The sequence below is a fragment of the Miniopterus schreibersii genome, assembly GCF_964146895.1.
Source record: "Miniopterus schreibersii genome assembly, chromosome: 10".
In the NCBI taxonomy this organism is placed as follows: domain Eukaryota; kingdom Metazoa; phylum Chordata; class Mammalia; order Chiroptera; family Miniopteridae; genus Miniopterus; species Miniopterus schreibersii.
The window spans coordinates 79,334,530-79,361,043 of NC_138110.1; the positions used below are offsets into that span (position 1 = coordinate 79,334,530).

The 26,514-nt window shown below is 47.3% G+C and overlaps 1 protein-coding gene across 2 annotated transcripts; it reads left to right on the top strand.

Moving 5' to 3' along the window:
* Positions 1-233: 233 nt before the first annotated feature.
* SOCS6 (suppressor of cytokine signaling 6) lies at positions 234-26,148 on the top strand. Of its 2 annotated transcripts, none has more exons than XM_081150225.1 (3): positions 234-342; positions 5,122-5,319; positions 20,127-26,148. In XM_081150225.1, the coding sequence occupies exon 3, from the start codon at positions 20,256-20,258 to the stop codon at positions 21,924-21,926; it is 1,671 nt and encodes a 556-aa protein (XP_081006351.1). In that variant the 5' UTR covers positions 234-342; positions 5,122-5,319; positions 20,127-20,255; the 3' UTR covers positions 21,927-26,148. The 2 variants fall into 2 exon arrangements, with proteins under 2 accessions (XP_081006351.1, XP_081006350.1); XM_081150224.1 differs by lacking the exon at positions 234-342 and adding an exon at positions 3,282-3,372.
* Positions 26,149-26,514: the final 366 nt, after the last annotated feature.

Consider the following 26,514-nt stretch of genomic DNA (forward strand, 5'->3'; position numbering starts at 1 on the left):
GCCCCGGACCCCGCGCGCCCCCGTGCGCCCCGCCCGCCCCCGCGCGCCCCCGCGCGCCCCGCCCCTTCGCGCATCTGCGCGCCCCGCCCCCGCCCCGCCCCGCTCACCACCCCGCCCCGCTCACCACCCCGCCCCCCGCGCGCCCCCGCCCCCCGCGCGCCCCCGCCCCCCGCGCGCCCCCGCCCCCCGCGCGCCCCCGCCCCCCGCGCGCCCCCGCCCCCGCGCGCCCGCCCCCAGCGCCCGGGGCCGAGTAGTGGGCGCGGGGCGGCCGCTGGAGGAGGCGGGAGGCGGCCGCGAGGCAGTGGCGCCGGCGCCGGGCGAGGAAGCGGAGCGGCCCCGCGGGTGAGCGTCTGCGGGTCGGGTCGGGGCGGGTCGGGGCGGGCGGCCGCCGCCTCGGTGCCCGGCCCGGGGCGCTTCCCCCGAGGCGGCTGGCGGGCCCGGGGGCCGGGGCCGGGGTCCGTGGCGCGAGGCCCTGCGCCTCCCGCGGGCCGGGGGCGGGCGCCCGAGCCGGGAGGCCGAGGCCTGCTTCCGCCGCCGCCCGACCCTCGGCCTCCGGGCCCCGCGCGCCGGGCCGGCCTCCGCCTTTGTGGGCCCGCGGCCGGGGAGAGGCCGGGCCCGGCGAGGCCTGGGGCGGGGCGCGGGGCCTGCGCGCTCCGCACCCCCGGGCCCCGCACCCCTGGGCTCGGGGCCGGGGCGGCGGGCGGCGCGCGGGGGGCTGCGGGGCGGGGGGCGGGCTCCGGCGGCCCCCAGCTCGCTCCAGGAGTTGGCAACTTGGGGGCCCGGCGCTGGCGCCCCGTGGGCGGGGCTGTTGACATGTCCCGCGGGCCCCGCCGGAGCCGGAGCCGGAGCCGGAGCGGGCCGGGACCGTGCGCGGCGTCACGTGCCGGCGGGTCGGGGAAGTGGGCCCGGCCCCGCTTCTGGGGTCAGGCGCGGGGGGAACACGCGGGGGGACCCACAGGGTCGGGCCCGGTGCCCGAGGGTCCCCGAGCGCCGTCCCCGGACCAGGCGCGGGCGTCGCGGCGGCCACGCCACGGACGCCGAGCGGTTCCCAGGCACGTTGCGGGCGGAACCTGGTCCCTGGAATCGAAACCTATTTTAATCACACAAAAGTAAACTGCCACCTCCTCCTAGGTGAGGCCCCTGGGGCTTGCGTCCCTCTTTTTCCTTAACCCAGCAGGTACCACGGCATGAAACACCCTTCACTTACTCGAGCAAGTGAATTTTAGGTGGCGCGTTCAGTGCTGTGGAGAGTCAGGGTTGTTTAAAAGCATGAGTGGCATGCTTGACCAGTTTCACAGGGACAGCCCCAAAGGCAGGCCGCGGCACCCCGTTGCCCCACACCCCTGGCTTCTCAGTGCTGCCTCACCTGTGCCACCTGCCCAGGTGCCAAGGAAGGTCCGCAGTCTCTCTCTGGGGCCGGGTTGGGGGGGTGGCCTCAGCCCTTAGGTTCCAGCACAGGCCCCGCTGTTCTTCCCTTGTCTTGGGGGCAGCTGGCTCTCTGATGGGGGGACTTGATGAGGGTTCCTAGAAGAGCTTATTCTCGGGTTTGGCGAGCACTGGCCCCTGTTCCCGTCCGGTGAGGACCAGCCAGGCTGTTCACCAGAACCTTTGTCCGTTTTAGGGCTCCCTTCAGCACCTCTTTGAAACACTTTTCCTCTTTATTATTATGATTCTTAAACATCTTCTGAGTTGGTGGAAGTACACTGTCCCTGACCCCCCCTTTTTAATATGTGTTTTAATTGATTTTTTAGAAATGAAGGGAGAGAGAGAGGAACATCGATGAGAAACATCAACGTCGATTGGCTGCCTCCTCCACGCCCTCCACTGGGGATCAAGCCCGAAACTGGGCGTGTGCCCTGTCTGGGAATCAACTGGTGACCTCTTGGTGCGTGGGATGGTGCTCAACCACTGAGCCACGCCGGTCAGGCCCTTTCCCCTTCTTTTAATGGGAAGGCTGGTAGTCCCTAAACTTGACTGCCCCACGATCCAGGGACACACCCCCAGGCGTCACCTTGCGCCCGCCCAGGGCAGCAGCTTGCTGGGAGTGGCGGAGAAAGGGTTTGGCCCCATTGACCTGAGCTGCAGCTGACTCTGGGCTGTGCCATGACCTGGGAGGAAAAGCTGGCTGTACCGACGACTGGATTCCTACTCATTTCTCGGTCCCCGGGGTTCCTTTTAATGGCCCTCTTTTTAGGGAACATGCAAGTATCTTGAGACTGCCTTGTTATGTAACTTCACCCCTCACAGATAACTCTGGTTGTTCCCTCCATTGTGGTCAGTTAGGAAACTCTTGCGTTACTAATAGTGCATGTCTTTTATTTTGCTCATGGAAGTTTGTTGCGCAATCTGACTTAAAAGTCGTAATATACTCTGAAGAAAAGGAAATGTTGTGTCTCCGATTTTGTGGCAGTTACTGTTTTCTCTCAGAAACATGCAGCCATGTGAAATGGGTTGGTGCACAACTATGTTGAAGTATGGTCCTTATTTATGTACAGTCCGGTATGACCAGTGGGTGTGTATGCGTCTGTTTTAATACTTTGTCAGGGTAGACGGGGACAGGCAGATGACCCAGAGCTAAGATCACCTTCTGCTCCTTCCTGTCGGTTGCATCTGTGGTGGGAAGTGAAGGCTGCCTGCTCCAGTCCTCTGTCTCTCTCCCTCACCTCCTCCAGGTTTGGCAAGGGGTGTATCGGTGTAGCCTGTGTACTCTTGGAAAGGTATTCCTTTCACAAGGGAGGGATCTGTAACACCAGCGAATGTCGCAGAAAGGGGGAACTTGTGTGTGACTAGATTGGTCAAAAGAGTTGTCCAGGTGGTAAACTGGGAACAGCAGCGGGACATGCGCGACGTTGGACCGACAGTGAACTTGGCATTAATGTTCTGTGGTTAAATTTTTATGCTTATTAGCAGTGAAAGCTTTAGGACTGAGGGCACATTTTACTTTAAAGTTGGGGGTCTTCTTTGATGAGTCACACAAACATCAAATTTTACTTGCTTGGAGCAGTTGTTTTTAGGTGGCTGTTGGCATTGTTGATGTTTCAAGGATAGTCGTACCAGGTAAAGTCATTTGAGGTTTTAGTTCTCGCATGGCACCCAGAGGGCACTGTGGAGGTGTTAGATCTCTAGGAAAGAGCACACATTACTAGCTTTGTGGCCTTTTTTTTCCCTTTCCCCTAAATATGTTTTTACTGATTTTTACAGAGAGAAAGGAAGCCGGATAGAGACATAGAAACATCGACTGGATCGGCTGCCTCCTGCACGCCCCCTACTGGGGATCGAGCCAGAAACCCAGGCATGTGCCCTGACCGGCCATCGAACTGGTGACCTCTTGGTTCATGGGTCGAAGCTCAACCACTGAGCCACACCAGCCAGGTGACCTTGAACACATCTTATATCCCCTCTCTGAGTCTCCCTCATATGGGGCTAAAGTGGGGATAACCATCCATTTGACAGTTATTGTGAGGTTGTTTTGTTTAAAGTAAAAGCCAAGTTCTACCGTGGGCTATAAGATTTCTGTCTGGTTCTGCAGAATTCATAGGGTATTTATTTATTTATATTTCTTGTTTTACTGAGTTTATTGGGGTGACATTGATTAATAAAATTACATAGGTGTCAAGTGTACAATTCTATAAAACATCATCTGTATATTCTATTATGTGTTCAGCACCCAAAGTCAAGGTCCTTCCATCACCATTTGTCACCCCTTGATTCTCTCCTATCTCCCACCCCCACTTTCCCTCTAGTAATCACTATAGTGATATCTGTGTCTGTGAGGGTTTTGGGTTTTTTTTGGTTTAATCCCTTCACCTTTTTCACCCAGCTCCACAATCTCCCCTCCCCTCTGGCAGCTGCCAGTCTGTTCTCTATCTATGAGTCTTTCTGTTTTGTTTGCTAGTTTATTTTGTTCATTAGATTCCATATATAAATGAGATCACATGATACTTGCCTTTCCCTGCCTGGCTTGTTTCGCTTAGCATAATACTCTCCAGGTCCCTCCATGCTGTCCCAAAGGGTAAGATTTCCTTCTTCTTTACAGCTGCGTAGTACTCCATGGTGTGAATGTCCCACAGCTTTTTATCCTCTCGTCTGCTGATGGGCACCTGGGGTGTTTCCAGATCTTGGCTGTTGTCAATACCACTGCAGTGAACATAGGGGCGCATAGGTTCTTTTCAATCAGTGTTTCAGGTTTCTTCAGTTATGTTCCCAGAATTGGAATTGCTGGGTCATAAGGCAGCTCCATTTTTAATTTTTTGAGGTAACTGCACACTGCTTTCCACAGTGTCAGCACCCGTCTGCATTCCCACCAACAGTGCCACAGAGGTTCTCATTTTTCCACATCCTTGCCCAGCACTTTTTTTGTTTGTTGATTTGTTGATGGCAGCCATTCTGACAGGCGTGAGGTCGCATCTCATTGTGGTTTTCATTTGCGTCTCTCTGATGATTAGTGACGTTGAGCATCTTTTCATATGTCTATTGGCGTCTGTATGTCCTCTGTAGAGAAACGTCTATTCAGGTTCTTTGCCCATTTTTTAATTGGATTTTTTTTTGGTGTTGAGTTTTATAAGTTCTTTATACGGGTAGGTTTTTAAAGTAAACTGTAAGTCTTGCTTGCTTTCTTTGTAAAACCGTGCCTTTCTCACCATTGGTGTGAGAATTAAATGAGGTAATGCACATATATGTGTGAGTTCAGTGCATATAACAAGTACTAATAGTAATAGTTAGACTAAATTACTCTGTGATCTGTTAAAAGGCGTATTCCCATTTATTCGCAACGTATGTATAAGACTTGGTTTTTCTTGTTAAGGAAGCCCTGTGTGGGAAAAGGGTGAGAGGCCAAGGGGACAGGAAAAATGGAAATAAAAGAGGAGTGAGTGGGAGTCCACAGAAGTCCGAATGGTGCCAGCTGCTAGAAGAGCGAGGGTGTCAGATGCTTACAGTGGGAACCGCCATTGGGTTCCTTGGCCCTGGGTCGTGGTGGCCAGTTGGTGACGTGATTGAGAACAAAAAAGGTCCTGCACGGGTCCCTCTGCAAGGCCCCATGCGCGCGTGGTGCTGTTTTAACATTGTTTTATCACTCTTAACAGCCATCACACTGAAGTTGTTTCTTAAAATTATTAAAAGGGCATCACACGCAGAGACTATGTTTGGGGAGCGGTGGCTGTCCCCTTGTCCCTGGGAGCAGACCGTTGAGTAGAGAAGAAAGAAAGGGGAGAAGAAAGAAGACAGGACCGGATCTCTGACGGCCCCGGAGACCAGCAGTCAGCTGAGCATCACTCGTCCCTGAAGCTGTCACTATGCCATCCTGACATTTCCCAGCAGGTAAGTGTGGTTGTCTGAAGAGGCATCTGTCTGCAGCAGTTTACTGCCAGTATGAGATTATATTTAATACACACACTTGTGTTTAAAGTTTTTTTCAGAAGGCAGAGGAATATATGGTTCCTATAAGATTTTTCATCAAAAACAGTTTTAAGAGTTTAAGGATATTCTTTAGAACTACGTAGACACTAAGGTGTGTTCACCACACGCTCTGTTTGGCGCTGGTCACGGTCGAACTTGTAGTGACAGCCGTTGATCTGGCCACACCAGAAACACGCTGGGTGGTTGAAGTGGCAGTAACACGCTTTTAAAGTACGATGCTGAAGTCCTACCCGGAGGCTTGTTACTTTGTATGATTCTCCTTTTGTGAAGTTGGTTTTGATGTTTCTAATAATGAAGGTGTTTGTTATTCAAGCTTAATTTTGGCTTTAAAGGAAATACCATCCTTTTGACAATAGACATTGATTTTCAAGTGCGTGCGCGCACACACACACGCACACGCACACGCACAGAATACCATTATTACCAGGTATCACAGACTTGAGATTACGGGTCAGACGTAGAATCGCATTAGGATTCTGATGGTTTGGCACATTTGCATTGTAGAGTTAGAAGGAACCTCCTGATCACTGACTGCTTTCATTCTTACCCAGATGATGAGGACTGGTTACATAATCTGCCCGGCGTCACAAACCACGTTACAGATTTCGTAGTGGAGTCTGGTGTAGGCGCCCCTTCTTGCCATTGATGCAAGATGTTTTATTTCCTCCTGGGAGCAAGGGAGTTTGGATTCGTGTCTTCATGGGGGATGTGCCGGTTGAGCTGGCTCTTGGAGGGCGACCTTCGTTTGATTGAGAAGAGCTGTAGATGACAGGGACGTTATCTCACATGAGTAAACCGGAGCTGTGTCGTCCGTGTAGAGATTGTTTTCTCTTTGCCAAGTGGGGTTGCCTGCTTTCTGTTTCTTCGTTTGCTTCCTTGATTTGATACAGCCCATCCTCCTGGTGACTTCCCAGATAGGTGATGGGGCGGTCGTGTGCGTGTTTCACACCTTGACGTTAGAAAATATTTATGCGCTCAATCTTGGATGTATAGTCCGGCTGGGTATAGATTTCTAGGTTGCTGTTTGAGTTGGTGGCAGCCTAACTCTGAAATCTCAGCAACAATAAAGGTGCGTTTCTCTCTTTCACCACATCTGCCGTGTGCCAGGGGCTCGTCTGGCATCTTCCCTGGAACCCAGCCTGCTCTCACCTGTGTTCCCTTCCCATCACCCACAGCTCGGGCTGTCTCAGCAGATGCAGAGAGAGCTGACAGGTCACGGGCCGGCACTGAAATACTTGGTGCAGATGTGACACATGTCACACCTGCTCACAGTCCTTTGTCCAGAGCCAGTCACGACCCCCTGGGTGCCGAGAGATGTGGAAGCACGCCGGAGTCGCTGGTGGAACGTTGAAAGTCAATTACTCTGGGACTTTGAAGGCTTTGCTCCGCCAGCTTTCCGGGCTACCTCTTGGTCGGTTGCCATCCATGTCCCAATCATTTGCATGTAATTTCTTTCTCTGTCTGGATGCTTTATAGTACCTTTATGTTATCTCCTGAACTCTAAAATGATTCCGTGATGTGCCTTGCCTGATAGTTATTTTTTCTTTTTGTATGGACTGAGCATTTGTTCCATGGATCCTTAGGCTCTGTACACTTGTATTCTTACTTTCTGGGAAAATGTTTAAAATTTCGTTTATAACTTCTTCCCCTTGATTTTTAAAATTTTCTCCTCTGACTGAAACTCTGTTGGATGTTGGACCTCCTGAATTGATATCTTAATGTTTTTAGCTTTTTTTTTTTCCCCCCTCAATTTTTTACAATCAGCTTTTTAAAAAATCCTTTTTGGGGGTGTTTGTGATTTTCTCAGTTTTCCTTCTTTTGAATTTTAATTTTGGCTTTAGGAGTTTTTGTTTTCTAACTGTTCTCTCCCCACCTTTTACAATAAATAGCATATGACTCTTGTTTCAGATTTGTGGTCCTCTTCTCAGCAGGGTTTGTTGCCCCCTTCCAGCAGGCTTCGATCTCAGCGTCCTCCAGCGTCTCTAAGCCAGTTCACACTTGTTGCCCGCTTTCCATTTCTCATTGTCTTTGTGGTTTTGGGGGGAAGTGGGACAGTGGAGATGAAGACGTATGTATTTCATAAGGTCGTGCAAAGTTTTTTGTTCTTTTAATAGTTTGGGTGTGTTTTCCTTGCATTGGTGGATATAAAAGCCTTTTACCTTGGGGAACACTCACATCTAATTTTTTTCCCCGTTGGTTTTCAAAGAGTGGAAGGTGGAGAGAGAGAGACATCAATGTGAGAGAGACACATCCGTTGGTTGCCTCCCACATGTACCCCAGAGGGGGCTGGGGATTGGGCCTGCAACCCAGGTATGTGCCCTCAGCCAGAGTGGAACCTGAGACCCTTCAGTCCTCGGTCTGATGCTCTAAACACTGAGCAAAACTGGCCAGGGCTAACTTTTCTTTAAATAAGGGTTTTCAGTGTGTCTCGGCTAGTGCTGTCATGGAGACACATCTCTGTCACTGAGCTCTGTGTGACTTAACACGAAATGTCTGCTGACCTGCAGTGGGCAATGTTAATTATTTTAGGTTGGATCATTTTAAAGTCAAGAGATTCCATGTGTGGCAACTTATAATAAATGATTATATTTGACAATTATTGTTTTACAATGGATATAATGTTTTCCCTCTTGTAAGATTTTTATATCATTTGCTTAATAGGGCCGTATTATTAATTTGAATAGTTCTCGCTCCCCAGGATCCCCTTTATCTCTAAAGATCAGTGAGTGAGGTTCACGTTTGCTCTTCATATACATTTAGTAAATCTTACGTGGATTGCTTTTTGTATCCCAAATCTGCTCTTCTCAATTTCAGTGTACTTACAGAAAATGAAAAAAGATGATTTTAACTGAAAGCTCATATTCTCTAATGCAGGCTGAACGAAAAACTCTTACATTCTATGCAGAATCATTTGAGTAGGTGACAAATTGCTTTTTAAATTGGAGCTTTTGTGTTAAGGTCTAAAGGCTGAGAGCATTCAAAACAGCTGTGTCACTTTTCAGTTTTGTTTTTTTAAAGATTTTTTTATTGCTTTTTTTTTTTTTTTTTTTGAGAGAGAGAGGGAGGAGAAACATCGATGTGAGAGTGAAGCATCGATCAACTGCCACCTGTATGCTCCCTACCAGGTGTCGAGCCCACGACCTGCGCATGTGATCTGACCAGGAATTGAACCGGCAACCTTTCGGCGCACAGGACGACTCCCAACCACCTGAGCCACATGGGCCAGGGCACTTTTCAGTTATTTTTATGGGCAGGTTGCCTTTAGGATTTAAAAGTTTTTGCTTTAGTAGTTCAACATATTTAAGAGATTTTGTGTATAAAGGAATAACTTTAAATTTTGAAGAATGAAAAGTAACGACAGAACTTCATCGTTGTCCTGTTTGGTACAGCACCCCTGCCACAGAGTGAAAACAAGAACAGCAGACAGATCTTTGGGCCCTGCTTAATCGTCAGTATTTGTCCGAAATTCTAAGAGGGTTTTCACCTGCTCGGTGGTTTGAACAGTGAGGTCATCTTTCTCTCAGGGGGTCAGCATGGTGAGGTTGTGTAGGGAATTTGCTAAACCATTGGCAAGTGCCTAGAAAGGTGTGAAAATAGGTACATTAAAATTTAATATGCACATATATAAAGACAGTGATGACTTGTTACGTAACTGTACTGCTTTTTAAATCCAACATGTTCAGATCCAAATTAGAAAATTAAGGAGGAGTGAGTTTATTTCATTAGCTATTATAAGCTGGCTCCATTAATATTTTATTTTTCCATTAATATCTTAAAGGGTTGAATTGATGAACACTTGTTTCATACTCAGTTTAGTAGGAGTGCGTTGAACACAGTTATAGGAAAAGATGCTTAGAGATGCCAGTGGAAGAGTTCTCTGCAGGTTTAATGGCTAAGTGTCTGTGTAGTTTTTTGTTTGTTTGTTTTGTTTTAAATATTTTTATTAATTTTTTTTTTTTTTTAAACCCTTACCTGAGGATATTTTTCCATTGCTTTTTCGGGGGGGAGGGGGAGAGACAGGGAGAGAGGAACATCGATGTGAGAGAGACACATCTATTGGTTGCCTCCCGCACAGGGCTAGGGATCGATCCAGAGCTTGGTTCTGCACGCATAAGTCTCAGGTATCTCTCAGACAGCCAAGTGGCCCTGTCGAGAAGGGAGTGACAGTCAGTGGGCTGAGTAAATAGATAGAAACTCGGGAGTGGATGACACATCAGTGTTTAAAGCATGAGGAGTGAAGTTGCTTAGGGCAGCAGTGTAGATGGGGAAGAAATGACCGAGGTTGAGTGCTGGAAGCTCCAAAATTAAGAGACTGGAGGCCGCCCGAGGGGTGATGAGCTGTGTCAGATGCTGCTGGTAGAGCACCCGAGGTAAGGACTGAGACTTGATGCTGGATTTGCCGTGTGGACGTCATTAGTGACCCTGACAAGGGCAGTGTCCATGTAGTGGCAGTGTGGTTGGTCTCTGGTGTGGCTCAAGAGAAAATTGGGAGACAGGGAATGGTAGACCTCAGGTATGCATGATTTCCCAAGGTGCTTTGCTGCAGAGGGGATTGAAAAGTGGAACCTCTTTTCCACCCACAGCTGGTGGGGAATGGGGGTCAAGACAAGTTTGTTTATACATGTGAGAAAGGACATTTTTAGGAGCGACCCTGTAGAGTGGAGAAATGGTTGGGTGGCGAAGTTGGTCACCTGTGCAGGTGGAGGGTGCCTTTAGAAAGGTGTGTGCACGTTCACGGTGACGGGATGGAAACCCGTGTCGCCAGGTGGTAGCAGTGGTGTCAGAGTTTGACGAAACAGGAAGCCGGGCCGTCAGCTGGGATTGAAGATGGGGGAGCAGGTGTCCTAGGTGGGAGGAAAGCTGGGAAATGGTCCACAAGAACAGAGAGAGTGAACGGACCAGGGGAACATAGTCTGACTTCCAGGCGGCGTGGAGGCTCCACCTGAAGTTCATGGTCGTGAGCAGTGAGACCCATCCGAGTGGTTGTAGGTTCCTGCAGCCACATTCCCCTGGAAGGGCCCAGGCGTGGCCCAGGTGGAGTGGGGTTTACCCATCGCTGTGGTTTGCTGAGAGTTTTCCGGAGTGAGAGTGGGGGAAAGGTTAGGGTTGGGGTTAGGTCTGTGCTGGGGAACGATCCTGATTGATCGTGGAAACAAGCTGAGGAAGGAGGGGGAAGGGACACTGAAAAGTTGGGGCTGTTACTCTTGTCTTTTAGACTCTGAATATTTCAGGCCACTGAAATACACCAACAAAATGTTAGATTTGAAAACGTTATTTTGGGTGGGATGGGAAGAAGGAGGCGACGACCTAGGTTCTAGTAAAACAAAAATAATCCTGTGCTCTCCTCTACTGACTTATATTTTTGTTTGGCCCTCACGGTGTAACTGGAGGCCAAGAAAAGGCCTCGCGTTTTGCTTCGATCTGATGGATTTGCTCAGCCATTCCCTTTAAAAAGGAACAAACAGGCCCACATACTTCATTCGTACAAAAACTCCTCGTGCTTGTTAGAGAATATTTGGAAAATAAAGTAATGGAAGTAATGTTTACAAAGGCTTCTCTCAACGGCCCAACTGTCGGTTCTGCTGTAGTTCTTACTGGTCCATTTTCCTCTGTATTCTTTCTACATAATCGAGACCACACTTTACATACGATTGTGTTTCCTGTGTTTCTGTGCTTAACAAACGAACAATATGAACTTTTCCCCATGTTATTTATAACTCTGTATAAATACCAATTTTAGTGGCTCGCTCCAGTCCCATTGTGTAGATGTGCGGATTTTGTTTCCAGTTCACATACTATTGGAACTTAGAATGCTTCTGATATTTGAGATTTAAATTTTTTTTTTAAATTATTATATATACGAGTGCAGGGGACATTATGCTTTGGTTTCATATTATTTTTTTAAGATTTATAAAAACAGCATTATTGGGTGGCAGTGTGTGAATATTTTTAAGAGTTGCATATATCCAGATTATATCTTTACAACTATATGAAGACATCTTCATGTAAGGAGCATCATTATTTAGATAAATCTTTGCTGATTTGACTTGTGAAAAATCATTACCATTTTAATTTGCACAGCTTTGATTCTTATGGGGGTCAGTATTTTTCTGGGAATGTGTTGAGCCAGTTGGTTACTTCTGTGGAAAATGCAAATTATTCCCTGCCTTACACATAACTGGGCACTAGATTAATCAAGGACTTGCATTTGAAAAGTACAACTTGGGTACTTTCCTGGGAAATAACAGCCCTAGCCAGTCTGGCTCAGTGGTTAGAGCGTCAGGCCTTGGGCTGAAGGGTCCCAGGGTCTATTCCGGCCAAGGGCACGTACCTCGATTGCAGGCTCGATTCCCGCCCTGCCCAGGGAGCGTGCAGGAGGCGTCCAGTCGATGTGTCTCTCCCACATTGATGTTTCTCTCTTTCTGTCCCACCCCCCTTCCACTCTCTCTGAAAAGCAATGGGGAAAAATATCCTCAGGTGAGGACTGAAAAAAACAAAAGGAAATGCAGGAGAATCTAATGCTTTCGAGTGCCAGAGGATTTCTTAAGATAATAGAAGGGCAAACAATAAACCAAGACTAGCACATTCGACTAACATAAAATTAGAAACTTCTGTTCTTCAAGGTACCACAAAAAAAAAAAAAAAAAAAAGTCAGGGCACAAGTCCTGTACAGCTGCACAGAAAAGAAAGAAGATGAGCTGTGGGAACTGATGCGGAGAGGCTTCTGGGGGCCTGGAATGTACCTGCTGGGTCATAAATCTTTTTGTTCTATATATTTAGCCATGCGTTTAAATGATCTTTCCCACAGTAATAAAAAATAAATAAATAAAAACATCATTTAAAAGCCAACCAACTGTACGTCCCCACCAGCAGTGTGTGAGGGCTACGGTTTTCCACATGCATGCAGACGCTAGGCCTCGCCCTCCTCCTGGGTGGGCAGGGGCATCTCCTTGTGGCCTGTAGTTACAGTTTCCCAGTGAGCAGCACTATTAAGCACCTTTTCCTGTGGTCATTAGTCATTTATATATGTCTTCTTTGGTAAAAGTTCTATTCCAGTCGCTTGCCTATTTTAGAAATTGGGTTGTCTTATATATATACATACACACACATATATTATGGGTACAAATCCTTTATCAGATGTATGATATGCAGATATTTCCTCCCAGTCTATGACTGGTCTTTCTCTCAGTGATGTATTTTGGAGCACTGGAGTTTGGAATTTTTTTTTTTTTTTTTAATATGTTTTTACTAATTTCAGAGAGAGGAAGGGAGAGAGAGAGATAGAAACATCATTGAGAGAGTAACATTGATCGGCTGCCTCCTACACACCCCCTGCTGGGGATCGAGTCCACAACCCTGGCATGTGCCCTGACTAGGAGTCGAACCGTGGTCTCATGGACCCTAGGTCAACACTCAGTCACTGAGCCATGCCAGCTGGGCATTAATTTGGGATTTTAATGAAGTCCAAAGTTGAGTGATTTTCAGGAGTAAGTTTCTTGGTGGGTGCTGTTTGTTTCTGAAGTGCTGACGTGGTTACCTTGGGCTGGTGGCCCGTCTTCAGAGCTCCACTTACTGGGAGGGTTTATCAGCCTCTTGGTTCCATCATGCTAGACGTGGATCCCCTGGGTGTGTACTTTCCTTATGCCCAGGTTCAGATGAGAAAACGGAGGGACGGACGCCCCAGGTCCTTAGGCAGTGGTGGCTGGTCTGAGCTCAGGTCGGGTGGCTGCAGAGCCGTGCTCTGGATCACCGGGCTCTGTCCCCCGTGGCCCGTGTCACGTTCACACGGTCCAAGTGGTGTCTCTGAGCATGCTCCAGTGGTCAGCACTGTGTCTGTGAAGTTCCTAAGGCGCAGTTTGCTCTTTAAAATGGAGAGAAAGGTAGTACCTTCCAAAGAGAGTTCCTGGGGAGGGTTCAAGAAGATCCATGTGCATTCCTTAGTACGCACGTGGTAACTTCGACCCTTTGATGGGGAGGGAGGGTGTGGTGGTGTTAGTAACAAGTCGTAGCAGGGGCAGGAGCCTCCCCCCTCCTGGTGTGAGTCGGGCATCTCTCAGCGACGGTAGCACCCTAATGTTCCTCTTCCAGCCCCTCCTGTGGTTCTCTGCAAATGCCTGCGGGCTTTCACATTCTGTACTGGAGCCTCAGGGCCTGCAAGTATTAGGACGTGATTTTTCATCCTGTGGTTTTGCTGTGGCGGCAGCTATCTCCTTATACTTTTCAAGGGAGTGCGGCGTTTTATCAGTACCGAGACCAGCATGCGACCTGGAGTAATGAAATAAGGCAGGCGAGGGAGGCACAGAGGTGGGCTCATGTCACGGAAGTTTACAGAATCGTAGTGGACGGTGAGTGCCACTTGGTGACTCGGTGCCAAGCTTGTGAGTCAGGTGTTTGGCTGGGTAAGGTGTGCATGCCTGGCGCCCGTAGGCGCAGAGCCACCGGAGAGTCTGAGTGTGGTGAGGGAGGCCAGAGACTGAACTGTGAGTGTGAAGCCCATGGGGGGAGGCGGGGCGTGGAGGGAAGACCGAGTCATGGATTAGAAGATAGGAAGAACCGAGGCCGGTTTGGGGAGCTTTAGGGAGAAGGGACCTTTGACCCCGAGGGCATCGGAGTCCTGCTTCTCCTGACTGCAGGTGGCTGAAACACACACACATCCTTTTACTTGCACTGCCTCCTTTCTTCTGTGAGTATGGATGGGGTGGTGGTTCTGTAGAAAAATAAAACCTGCCCAATGGTTACAGAACCATCTGATGTAGAAAATACGTGGCTCCTGGGCCCCCAGATCCTGTTCTCTGGAGGTAATCACGGATCCTTGGATATTCTTCTGGACATTTACTGTGCTTATTTAGGCATATGAGTATGCACACAGATGGGGTCATTCTTGCATTTTGTTCTGTAGCTTGCCTTTTTCTAACAGTGTATCTTGGACCTATTTCTTTATATGCAAAGTATTTCATTGTATTGGTGGATTATAAACTTACTATACAAGTCCACTGCTTTTTGATGTGTATTATTGTTGCTGTTTCTTGGAAGATATTTAGGTTAAGTCCACATTTTTCCTAAAATGAATTAAGCAGTAAAAGTCTGTGTCGTGATTAAGTGGGCTCGTTCTGTAGAATCAGTTGTGTGATTTTAGGCTAGAGCCTTAATCTCTGCCTCATCTTCCCCATCTGTGCAATGGGAGCATTACTATTGTTACTGTTACTGTTTGCCGCAAGCGCCTATTTTTATGCATGTATATGTGTATATGTATATTAGCCTCATGTGGACGAGACATTTTTTAAAGGGCACCACATACATGAACACATTCAAACTGCACAACTAACTTGAGTGATCAGTACTGTTATTCCTAAGATCGCACAGCTGTTAAATGGTGGAGCTGGGATGGATATACGTGAACTCAGGCCTTCCGGTTCAACCGAACGCTCCCGCTGCGTTACACGTCTGCGTGCGTAGTACTTAATTGTAGCGTCATGAGGATTAAATGGGACACAGCATATTCAGATGACTTCAGCCAAGGCCCAGCACCTATCGGGTCAATACATGGCCTATTTTTACCAGCAACAGGCCAGCACTAGGTAAGTGATCAAGCAGTATTAGCCTTTAAAAAAAAAACAATCAGTGCTGGAGGAGCATTGTTTTCCATAGGTCCTTGTTTTGGCATTAGCCTGTATCCAGAGGACAGATTCCTAATAGCATAATCACTTGGCTAAAGCACATGTGCATTTAAAGTTTTAATAAGTATTTCAAATAACCCTCCGCAGCTTGTACCGTTTACGCTCCAGCAGTTGGTTATGGGTGCCCAGTTTCCCGTACCCTTGCCAGCATTGTTAGCGGTGCAGCGTTTCAGGCTCGCAGGTGAAAGATATTATCTCGTTTTGTTTTGAATTTCCTTTGCGGTGAGTTTTTAGAGTTGAGATGCAGTGAGCTTAGAGGTTGCTGCGGGGCGACTCGCCCCGTGCGGTGCACTCTGCTCTCTGTTCGCGTCCCTCAGTCATGGGACCCCCGCCACACCCAGGAGTCAGGACAGTCCCCTCGCCCGCCTGGACTCCTCTGACGTCCTTGTGGGTAACGACCGAGAATCTCCTGGGTGGCGACCGGCCGCTTGACTTAGCTTTCCCCGCCCGCTTGCGCCGTCCTCTTGCCTGTGGCCTCGCCTCCTTTGCTTCTCTCCCTTTCTGTGTGACCTGTCCACTTGGACATCCCGCCCGCGTGCGGACAGGATGGCGTGCCTTGCTCTCCCTGCTTTCTAAGCGCACAGCCTGCTACAGAAACAAATCTTTTGTCCTGTGTGGTGCAGTTTTCCTCCAGTCTGTCTCTTCGCTTTATGACAGTTTTTGGCAATCTAGAAATTTATAAATTTTGCTTGATTAGACTTGTCGATCTTTTTCTTTACGGATTGAAGGTTTTATGTAATAATGCATGGAAGGGCTTTCTGCAGCGCGAGATTTTTATTGTACTATTTCCCCCAAACTTTTATTTTAATGTCTGCATCTTTGATTCCCCTGGAATTTGTTTTTATGTAAGAAATAAAGTAAAAAGCCTTGCTGCCCCCTCCGCTCCCAAACGGTGGTCCAGCCTGCTCATCAGTTTTTGAGTAATCCACCCTCCCTCAGTGGTGCAGCAGGTCCGTCGTCACATGCTCTTTTCATGTGTCTTGGTCTGTTTCTTTCCCTCCAGCTTTAAGCTGTTACCATGTGTTTTAAAGCCTTGGGCAGCTCATCCCCGCTCAGGTGCCCCTTAGAGTTTTTCTCACTGTTTTCATCGTTTACATGTCAAAGTTTGCTTCACTATCATTTTGCCAGGTTTCTTGCAAATTCATTGTTGGTGATTTCTTGACTCTTGAGTTAGTATTTTGACAGGAGCGAGTTGTTTTATCTGAGAGCAGGGTGCATCTTTCTGTGTATCTATAGAACAGGAATTATCCTCTGAGCGAAATTCTTGACGTGGCTTCAGATTTCTCAGCGCAGCTAACTTAAGAAACTATCACTTGTTGATTTTTGGTGTAGTATCACGGAAGGATATCCACAGTTGTTGTGAAAAGGTTATTTTATGCAACGCTCCTCCCTCTTCCAGCTCTTTTTACACTTTAACTGGCACAACGTATTGGAAACTATTGGAACCTACAGCGTATTGGATGCAGACGCAGACGTGAGAGTCGGCTGTCTTCAGTCAGACAGTAATGCAAAAAAAAAAACAGTGCCACTCTGCTCGCTGAGTTTTTATTGTTTGGAATTTGTATTTATTTTTCATGAAAATATTATTTATGTTAACATTAATGCACATGTCATTTTAAAATGAACTGATAATTCATTTCTAAATCTTCTCAGTTTTAATGTCTAAGAGGGTAAATTTCAGTAGGTGTAACCCACACAGACAAAGCTGCTTGTGGTCTTCCTCAGTTTTAAGAAGATAAAGGGGTATCAAGTCCAGAAAGTTTGGGAGCCACTAATTGAGCAGTAGAATGACCAGCAGGGCAGCCTGTTGTAGGGGAAGGTGAGTTTTGGCGTCAGCAGCAGGATCCGCGATTTCCTAGTGGCAACTTATTTAACTCCATTGGGCAAATTTTAATCTTTCAGACCCAGTCTCCTCGATTGTAAAAGGGCAGTGAAGATGCTGTTCTGGTCACTGGAGGTTAAGTAGTTTGATGCTGTTTTTTAATTTATTAGGTTGTTACAATGGCTGCATGACTACATCCAATCAATTTTTTAAAAAGAGATTGTGAAGTTACTTAAAGAAGTTATCTTCTGCCCACAGGTGTAAAATATTCGTGTCTAGAACCTTTTCCCGTGCAACGTTGTACACATTTTCAAGCATATGTGTAAACGTAAGTTTTTACCATCAGAAAAGCGGTGAAACTAATTCTGAACGTGTACCCAGGCATGCTGAGACAGATGGTGATCCTATAGAGAAGGCATATATTTTTAGACGTGCAAACAGAAAAACAGATACTCTTAAAAATCCCCGCGTAATCTTTGCCCGGAAAATGAAGGGAAGAGATAAATATGGTCATATGGCCTAATAGAACGTCTTGCCGTTCCTCATGTCTGGAACTGAGTCTTGCTTATTTAATGGTCTTATTGAGTTGCATATGGGTTGGTCGTTGAAAAGGAATAATCAGTCAGGTAGGTAATTACCAGCCACTTTTACTCGGGTGATCAGCCTCTCGCTTTCTATGAACTGGATGCAGTAGTGGGAAACAGAACCACAAGACCCCAGATTTAGTGAGGGTGATTTACATGTGAATGTGTGTCACTTGGGAGCAGTCACATAACAAACACATCAGTGCCAAGGTGCCTGTCATTGTAGAGCAGTGTTCTCATTCAGTTCACTCCGCTGTTCCTTTAACACACATTTATTTAGCATGCACCTTCTTTGGGCCAGGTGTGAGCTAGGTGCTGGGTATAAAGTGTTGAGAAAAATAATTGACGTAGTCTCTGCTGGCATGATAAATACTAGTCAAGTAATTATACAAATAGGTCTGAGCATACACACCAGATGGAAATTCTAGGCAGGAGAGATACGCGGTCTTCTGAGAGCCTTCGATCGGGGGATTTCACGTAGTCAGGAAGAGATGAGCTGAAGCTTGAACAAATTCATCAAAGAGGAGAGTGAAAAAACATTTCAGGTCAAAGGGCCAGTAGCTTAAAAGTTCTGTATTGAGAGAGACTGGTGACTCTGAAGCTTTCAGTGTAAATGGAGCAGAAATCAAGCCAAGAATTGGACAGACCGTGGAGGAGTCATACTATGGAGTTTTATAACTTGATCCTAAATAATGTTAAATTAACTTTATCCTAAATAATGGTAACTTATCCCTTCAGGCAGGGAGTGAGGGGGGAAAGTGGTCAGGGTGTCTCATTACCATACCTGATTAGAAGTGCACGTTTGAAATTCGTTAACTCATAATTACAGGGCTCCTCTTACCCCCTTGGTCAGGTCCTGTACTCTTGGGAGACATCAGTGGCCAAAGCAGAGTTACAATCCCAGCTTTTGTAAAGCTCATGTTCTTTAATATAAAGACAGCTTCTTATTTTGAATATAAAACCTATACTGTCTATTTGAAAGGAGTGACTTGCCAGCTAAAGTACATTGTCATTATATTACTTAATTTTTATGAATGGCCTTATTTTTGTCAAACAAATAATATATGTTAATAAATGTTACATCTTTATGCTTGGGAAGAAGATAGAGGTACTTGAATAGCTAGTCAGTCTAATATACAGTAATGTTAAAACATAACTGGTGTTCCAAGGTTTATATGTATTTTATTTTTTACCACTTGCTCAAAAACATAGGACATGACAGACTTTTTGAAATTGCATCTTCCTTTTTAGAGGTGACATTGCTGATCCCCTGGTAGGTTGTCCGATCTGAGTGGTTTTTTCTATAAATGAGTTCACGTAGATTCTGTCTACACAGTAAGCAAATTCCATCTATAACTAAAGTAAACATTTGTAAGACACCTCTCATTTCAACTCCTAACATGTTATCTTCTATATTACTAATGGGTTTGTAGTATAACTTATCCATTGATCGATCTCCCTCTACTGGACCATGAGGTCATAAACCCTCTGTTATCTGCATTTCACCACACAGTACTGGGTGTGTAGGGCTTAGTAGACGCACAGGGAATTAACAAATGTCATCAAGATTAGAACTGAAGTCTCACCATAGAAGACTGGTGGGTGGGGAGTCAGAATCTTGCTCTTAGTTAGCATTTTGCTCTACTTCAGGCATTGCTCTTGTGACATTGTACTTTGATGGTTGCACCAACTGCAGGACATGGCCACAGAGGGAGTAAAACATGCGTAGTTTAAACAAAATGATTTCTGTGATCGGTTAACATAACTTAGGAGGCCAACATGTTTTCCTCTGAAGTGACTCTCAGAAGGTCTTTACAGAACTGAAATTCTATCATGTCAATGATGGAACAGTGTACAGAAAAGTTTAGAAATTATGTTTCTGGATACAGAAATAAAAATTTGCCATTGGAAATTGCGGAAAAAAAAAAAAAGAGGAGCAAGACATGCTAATTCTGGACCTAAGTACTGCGACCATCTTCCAGATAGATGTCCGCTAGCCGTGCCCAGCTGTACGCCGTGCCCAAGGTGAGGCTCGGGGGTGCAGGCGAGTGGACTCGTCGGGAGAGAGCCACACTGCTGGCTCTTCCCAGATAGTCTATCACAGATTGTGGGATGCCTTTTTAAAAATTTTTATTTTTCATTTGTACAGATATTTAAATTTTAAATATATGTATAAGTTGTTGAGGAATCCACTAGGTTTGCTCTTCTCCTGGTTCAGCCGAGTTCTGCCACCTCCAAGTGTGTGCTGTTCTTGGACACAGACTGGTGGCCGGGCCCTGCGGGAATTAGTGCTGAGGCTGAGCATTTAGGAAAGACCAGAAAGAACTCTGACCATGTCACGTGCAGGAGACGACCAGAAGCAAGGAACAAAAGGACATAGGTAGATTAGGGTTTGCTCGGTAAGTGTTACGAAATACTCATCAAATGCTGGTTGTATGGTCGGCCCGGGTCTACTGTGCTAGGTGAAATGGAAAAAACCACCGTTCTGATGGACCTGACCTTATGAACATACTCGGACGCCTTGTTCAAAAGCTAAAGGATTGAGACTGAGTAAAATAAAAGTTTTGTGAAAATTTCTTTAATGCAACCTTTTTTTAAAAAAATGCATTTATTTATTTATTTTAGAAAATGGCCCCGAAGGGTCAATGAAGCCGGGAAAATGCACCGACGCGGCGCTGCCCACGGCCTGTCCTGATGTTCAAGGGCGACACACCAGAGAGAAAGTGACCCCCTTGGATTCCGTCGCCCGTCATAATGAAGAAGATCAGTCTCAAGACCTTCCGGAAATCGTTCAACTTGACCAAAAGTAAAGAAGAAGCGGATTTCATGGTGGTCCAGCAGCCTTCGCTGGCCGGCGAGTTTGGAAAGGAAGATTCCTTGTTCGGCGGCTGCTATGGGAAGGACGTGGCCAGCTGCGACATCAACGGCGAGGACGACAGAGGGGCCAAAAACCGATCCAAAAGCGAGAGCCTCATGGGCACGTTGAAAAGGCGGCTGTCGGCCAAGCAGAAGAAGGGCAAGGGCGGCCCCCCGGGGGGCTCTGGGGACGGCGAGGCCTTCTGCTCCTCGGCACCCATGGTCTTTAAGGACGTGAGGGCCCAGAGGCCCATGCGCTCCACCTCCCTGCGCACCCACCACTACAGCCCCACGCCCTGGCCCCTGCGGCCCACCAACTCCGAGGAGACCTGCATCAAGATGGAGGTGAGGGTCAAGGCCTTGGTCCACTCCTCCAGCCCCAGCCCGGCCCTGAACGGGGTGCGCAAGGACTTCCACGACCTCCAGGCGGACGCCGGGTGCCAGGAACAGGCCGGCTCCCTGCGGAGCTCGGGGTCGCGCCCCGGAGACCTGCACCTTCCCCTGGATGAGCCCGTGGTGCCCGTGGTCATCGGGCTCCTGCCTCAGGACTACATTCAGTACACTGTGCCTTTGGAGGAGGGGATGTACCCGCTGGAAGGGCCGCGCGCCTGCTGCCCCGAGGGCTCTTCTCCCATGGAGGTGTCCGCGGGGCCCCCCCCGGGCGGCGGCGCCTTCCCCGAGGACGGGAGTCAGGGGGACCCGGAGCTCGGGGTGGCCCCGGAGATCTTCGTGGACCCGGCGGTGAACGGCCTGCTGATGGGCACCACGGGGGTCCTGCTGCAGAGCCCCGGGGCGGGCCGCCGCCACCACCACCACCACCACCACGACCACGACGACCAGGACCAGGACCAGGACCCCGAGGACGACGAGGCCCCCCCTCCGCTCTCACCGTTGCTACCTCCCCTGCAGGCGAGTCAGATCCAAAGGAACTTGGGCGGGCTGGCGGGCGCCCCGGCGCGCGCGGCGGGGCCCGAGGGCGTGCGCTGCCACTTGAACTTCGATCCCAGCTCGGCGCCCGGGGTGGCCCGGGTGTACGACTCGGTGCAGAGCAGCGGGCCCATGGTGGTGACGAGCCTCACGGAGGAGCTGAAGAAGCTGGCGAAGCAGGGGTGGTACTGGGGCCCCATCACGCGCTGGGAGGCGGAGGGCAAGCTGGCCAGCGTGCCCGACGGCTCGTTCCTGGTGCGCGACAGCTCGGACGACCGCTACCTGCTGAGCCTGAGCTTCCGCTCGCACGGCAAGACGCTGCACACGCGGATCGAGCACTCCAACGGCAGGTTCAGCTTCTACGAGCAGCCCGACGTGGAGGGCCACACGTCCATCGTGGACCTCATCGAGCACTCCATCCGCGACTCGGAGAACGGCGCCTTCTGCTACTCGCGCTCGCGGCTGCCGGGCTCCGCCACCTACCCGGTGCGGCTCACCAACCCGGTGTCGCGGTTCATGCAGGTGCGCTCGCTGCAGTACCTGTGCCGCTTCGTCATCCGCCAGTACACCAGGATAGACCTGATCCAGAAGCTGCCTCTGCCCAACAAGATGAAGGACTATTTGCAGGAGAAGCACTACTGAAGTTGGGGGGGGGCGTGGGGAGCCCCCCGCGTGCGCGCGCCCCGTGCGCCCCGTGCGCGCCCCGTGCGCCCTGCGCGCGCCCGTCCCGTGCGCCCCGCGCGCCCCGCGCTTCGGGAGGAAGGGAGAGAGGTTGGGATCCAGTTTACAGGCGGGCAGGCGGGCAGACGGACAGACGCCGGCCCGCCCGCGGCCGTCGGGCTCCCTGCGGCCCTGCTGTGGCAGTTTTCCAGCAGGAGAGCCATCGGTGTGTCTCTGGGTTGGGGGAGCGTCGGCGAGGCGTCCTGGGTTTACTCTGGTTCTTTCTATAAAAAGGGAAGTCTTGCGGTGTTAGAAGTGTGAGTTCTCTCTCATCGACGTGCAGAATAATCACAATGTGAATGATCAGATTCTCCTTCCCCCCCACCCCCCCCACCACGTGGCCCCGTCCTTTGCTGCTATCCACTGTGATTTTTATGCATTAAAAGCACATTTCATGTGTGTTCCACCCTGAGTAAAGCCGAATGACACGTAGAGAGTGGAAATTGTCATGTCTCTTTTAAAAGGGCCCGTTTTCAAAGATTGCGTGGAGCAGAACACACACCCCCGTGTGGTGAAACACAAGAGTTTACGCCTACACTGAAAGCGATTCTGTGTTTTTGTTTTTTAATCTCATACTTGAGAAAGATTCATTTAGAATTATGAATTGACGTAATCTTGGGTACTGGAACTCGAACCTGCGACGTTATCTTTTACAACACTCATTTCTAAATTATTTTTAAGGCTGTGCTGGGTTTTTTTTTTTGTTTTGTTGTGGTTGTGGTTGTGAAAATTTAACTTTTTCTGTTGCCTCCGTTTTCATCTTGTGGTTTGTCTGTTTTAATAAATGGCCTTACATGAAGAAATCGCAAAGAAATGCGTACCACCCGTTTAGAAATTGTTGCCTTTTCCCGTCCTTAAGCTCTGGTACAAATTGGCATCACATACAGAGACCCGTGGAACTGGGAATATAAAGAATATTGAAGAAGTGCTTAGATGGTCATAGTCTCCGGTGATAGCAGCTCTCTCTGTGTTATCTCTGCCTGCCTTTGCTAGAATGTTCTGCCTGTGATTTCTTTGGCTTAGTCAACATTTTCTTGGGTGAACCTGATGTAGATCGGATTTTCATAAATGGGCTGGATTTTGTTGGAACATTCAAGTCCATATGAAGTTTTAAATTGATTTCAGTAGAAAGAAAACATTGTTTTAAAGTCGGATTTATATTTCCTTCTACGTAGACACTATAAAGATGTGCTAGGTGTGACCCTTCATTCATCCCACCAAGAGAAAACAGTCAACAAACCCAGTGACTTCAGTCGAGACGTTGTGGGAATTGTGGAACACCACGTAAGAAAAGCATTAAAACCGTATCAGATATGGAAGTCTTGCTGCCTGCCGTATATAGGGTGCCCTAAAAAATGTGTACACACACACTCTGAGTAATTACAAAGGCAGTGTTTATTAAAATACGTTTCGTTTTCAAAACTGAGCTGCCAGCTGGTAAAGCGTGTATACATTTTTTTTGGATACCCTGTGTACTGCCATTTAAAAACAGGTTTTCTGTTGTTTCTTCTTAAGCCTTAGGTGAATTGGCATCTCTTATTTTATCTTTTAGATTTTTGGTGGGGCGGGGCGGGGTGGGGGAAGGAGTGTGGTATCCCCAGTACTTTGTAGTTATTTTGAAATGCAGTGTTTGCTCACTGCACGATTCTTTAGTATTTTGGGATCGAGTGCCTCATCCAGAAAATGTTTCCATCTCAGATGAAACATGTGATTGATGACATTTTCCTTTGTCACTCAGTTTCCAGCTCTTACCCCCATTTAAAAACAAGAGTAAAGGTCTTAGGTCAAACTGAATGGCTTTGTCACCCAGACATACCCGTGTCCCCATTTTTTCCTCTCTTTGTTTCTGAGGGTCAGAACTGAGAATTAACAAGAAAAGGCATAAATGCCATAACATCCTGTTACGGGCATTTTGACTTAAAAAGGGTTTGAAAAGGTACTTAATTTTGGTGGAATGTTGATTGTACCTTGTTACAAAGAGTCATTTTCTGATGTTTTCACCTAAGAAGATGGAATATTGAGTATACTGTAATAATATAATTTAAGTGTTCGCTATAAGCTATTTGGATTAAGAACTATTACAGAGTTGTAAACTTAGCAAATTAATGCAAGACATTTAAACTATTTTTTTGCAAAACTATTTATTTTTAAACAATTTAAAGACTAGCTAGGGTGAGTTAAAAGTCCCTGTGCGTCTATATTAGATGGCAGGTCTTGTCACAGAGTCACTGTGTATTAATAGTAGACGTTGAGATGGCTTCTCCGTGTGTGCTGGGAGCATTTCCACGTCCCCTCGTGAGGTCACGGTGCGCAGAGGTCTGTGGACCGCCCGGAACCATACCCTCGTGTGGGCTTAGCCGGCTCCTTACCGTCTCCTCGCGGGAATGTGTTTAAAGATCTAGCCATTTAGTTTCAAGTTATGATTGTTCTGATTTCCATCTGAATGTTTTTTAAAGCTCTATTTTGTGTTTTTATGGAGGGCACGCCTTGATACTGTTCTGATTTAGAAAGCCAGCTGTTAGCACGTGCTTTTGTGTATCCATAATACCAGATTCTTTAAAGTAAAATGCCCCATTCTGATTCTGTTTGAAATTCCTAGGGTCTGATGCTGTGTCAATAAAAATAAAAGTATTTGCCAAGAAATTATTTACAAACAGAGAAATATTGCAGTGTCTTCTGCTTTTGCCTAGAGAACCATGTGAAGTAAGCGAGACAATGTAATATGAAAGATTGGCTTCATAGGACCCTAAGGCAGTCTGGTTAGAAACGGAAAGGGGGAAGAAGAGAGAGAGAAACCTTCATCCTGTAGTTTGGCCTAGATACAATTTGGATAAATTTCTGAATTATATCGAACATCGGCTTAGATGATGAGGACAGGTACAAGCAGGGAGCGATTTTTAAACGTGATTCTAAAAGTCTGAAGCTCAAGGCATAAAAAAAAACAAAAAAAAAACCACCAAAAGCTGTGTCCTTTTGCTGTAACAAATGAATCAGAGCTGTTTTTATCCAGTATTTCATCAAAAAACCCATGATGGAGGCCAGAGCTATTTTCCGGCTTACTAGAACACTATTATGCATTTTTATAAAAAGAAAGCGTAGAAAGTACTTGAAAAATATCTCCCTCTCTTTCTAAAGAAAAATGTCCTCTTTCTACTTGGTGCAATAACCTGAAGATTTAGACGGCAGAAGTATTATATCACAGGAAATGATCGCAGAGCTAAAAATAGTTTTTAAGGAAACCAGCTACACAGGGCAACCATCTTGCTATTGAAGACAAACCATGTGCCAAAGGCTAGGTCATTGGCACACAGGAAATACAGCCAAGTATCCACGATCACCTCTGAGCCAGTATTACTGAAACAGGATACAAGTTACCAGCACCTTAAATAGAGGTTATATGCCATGTCCCTGCCAGTGCTGAAGCCTAAATACCTTTCTTAACAATGCTTTTAGAAATGCCCGTCTCAGTCAGTGCACATTTCACACTATACGACAGGGATTTGCTTTGCGATTCCAGTAACATGTTGTCCATCTTAGTGGGTTTTCATCGAATGTGAAGTCTGAATTTCAAATTGACATCGCTACCAGCAATAGACAGTTTTGTCAAAACCCAATAAGGAGCGAGCTCCAGTTCCATAACTTAAAAATCCTAAAACTAAGTATATGGGTACGCTAGTCATCGCCAATTCGGTTTCTTCAAATGCTTTTTTAATCCTGCAGAGAAGGTTTTTTTTAATAAACGTCCTTTGTATTAATCAAGTCACAACACAGCCGGCGGATGTGTAGTCGCTGTGTCTGAAACGTGATCCAAACAGTCCACCCAGAGGTGATGAAAAATTCTTACAGAATTTTATAATGAGTACACACGTCGGGTTAAAGGAATTTTGTAGTCGGAGTGCCATGAAATTAATCCTTGCAATCCAGATTGCTGTAGTTTACACTTTTCTGTATGTTTCCAATCAGGTGTGGACCATTTGTACTGAGAACACCACACAATGAACTATCCAAAGTCCATTGATTTTAATACGTGTTTTGGTTTGTACACAAATTATAGTAATTTCTTGCACATTTTCGGAAATTAATTGTATAAGAATTTATGTATCTGCTTCTAGATACAGTGTGTAAATAAAAATTTTGTTCCCAAGATCTGCCTTGTAGTGTATTTAATACCCAGGTGCAGATTTTAATTCATAGAGGGTTAGGTAGGGTGATTTCTGGATGTCCCATAAACTGGGCTGAGACTGGGGGGCAGGGACCAGCAAAGTTTAGTAAAAAGGGCAGTGAGATAGTGCTGTTCATGGGAGGCATCAAATTAGGAATCAGCCAGTGTTGCTAATATCCTGAAGCCTTCTGCTTGGAGGCTGGAGAGAATCTGCAGAACATTTAAACAAAGACTCATTAAATTAACACTGTAATAAAAAATGTTTGGATTGTGACATTTAAAAAAGCATGGCTCATTGCTTAATAGGATTTCATGGGACTAGAAGCAGGTTATCCAAGTGCGTCGGTA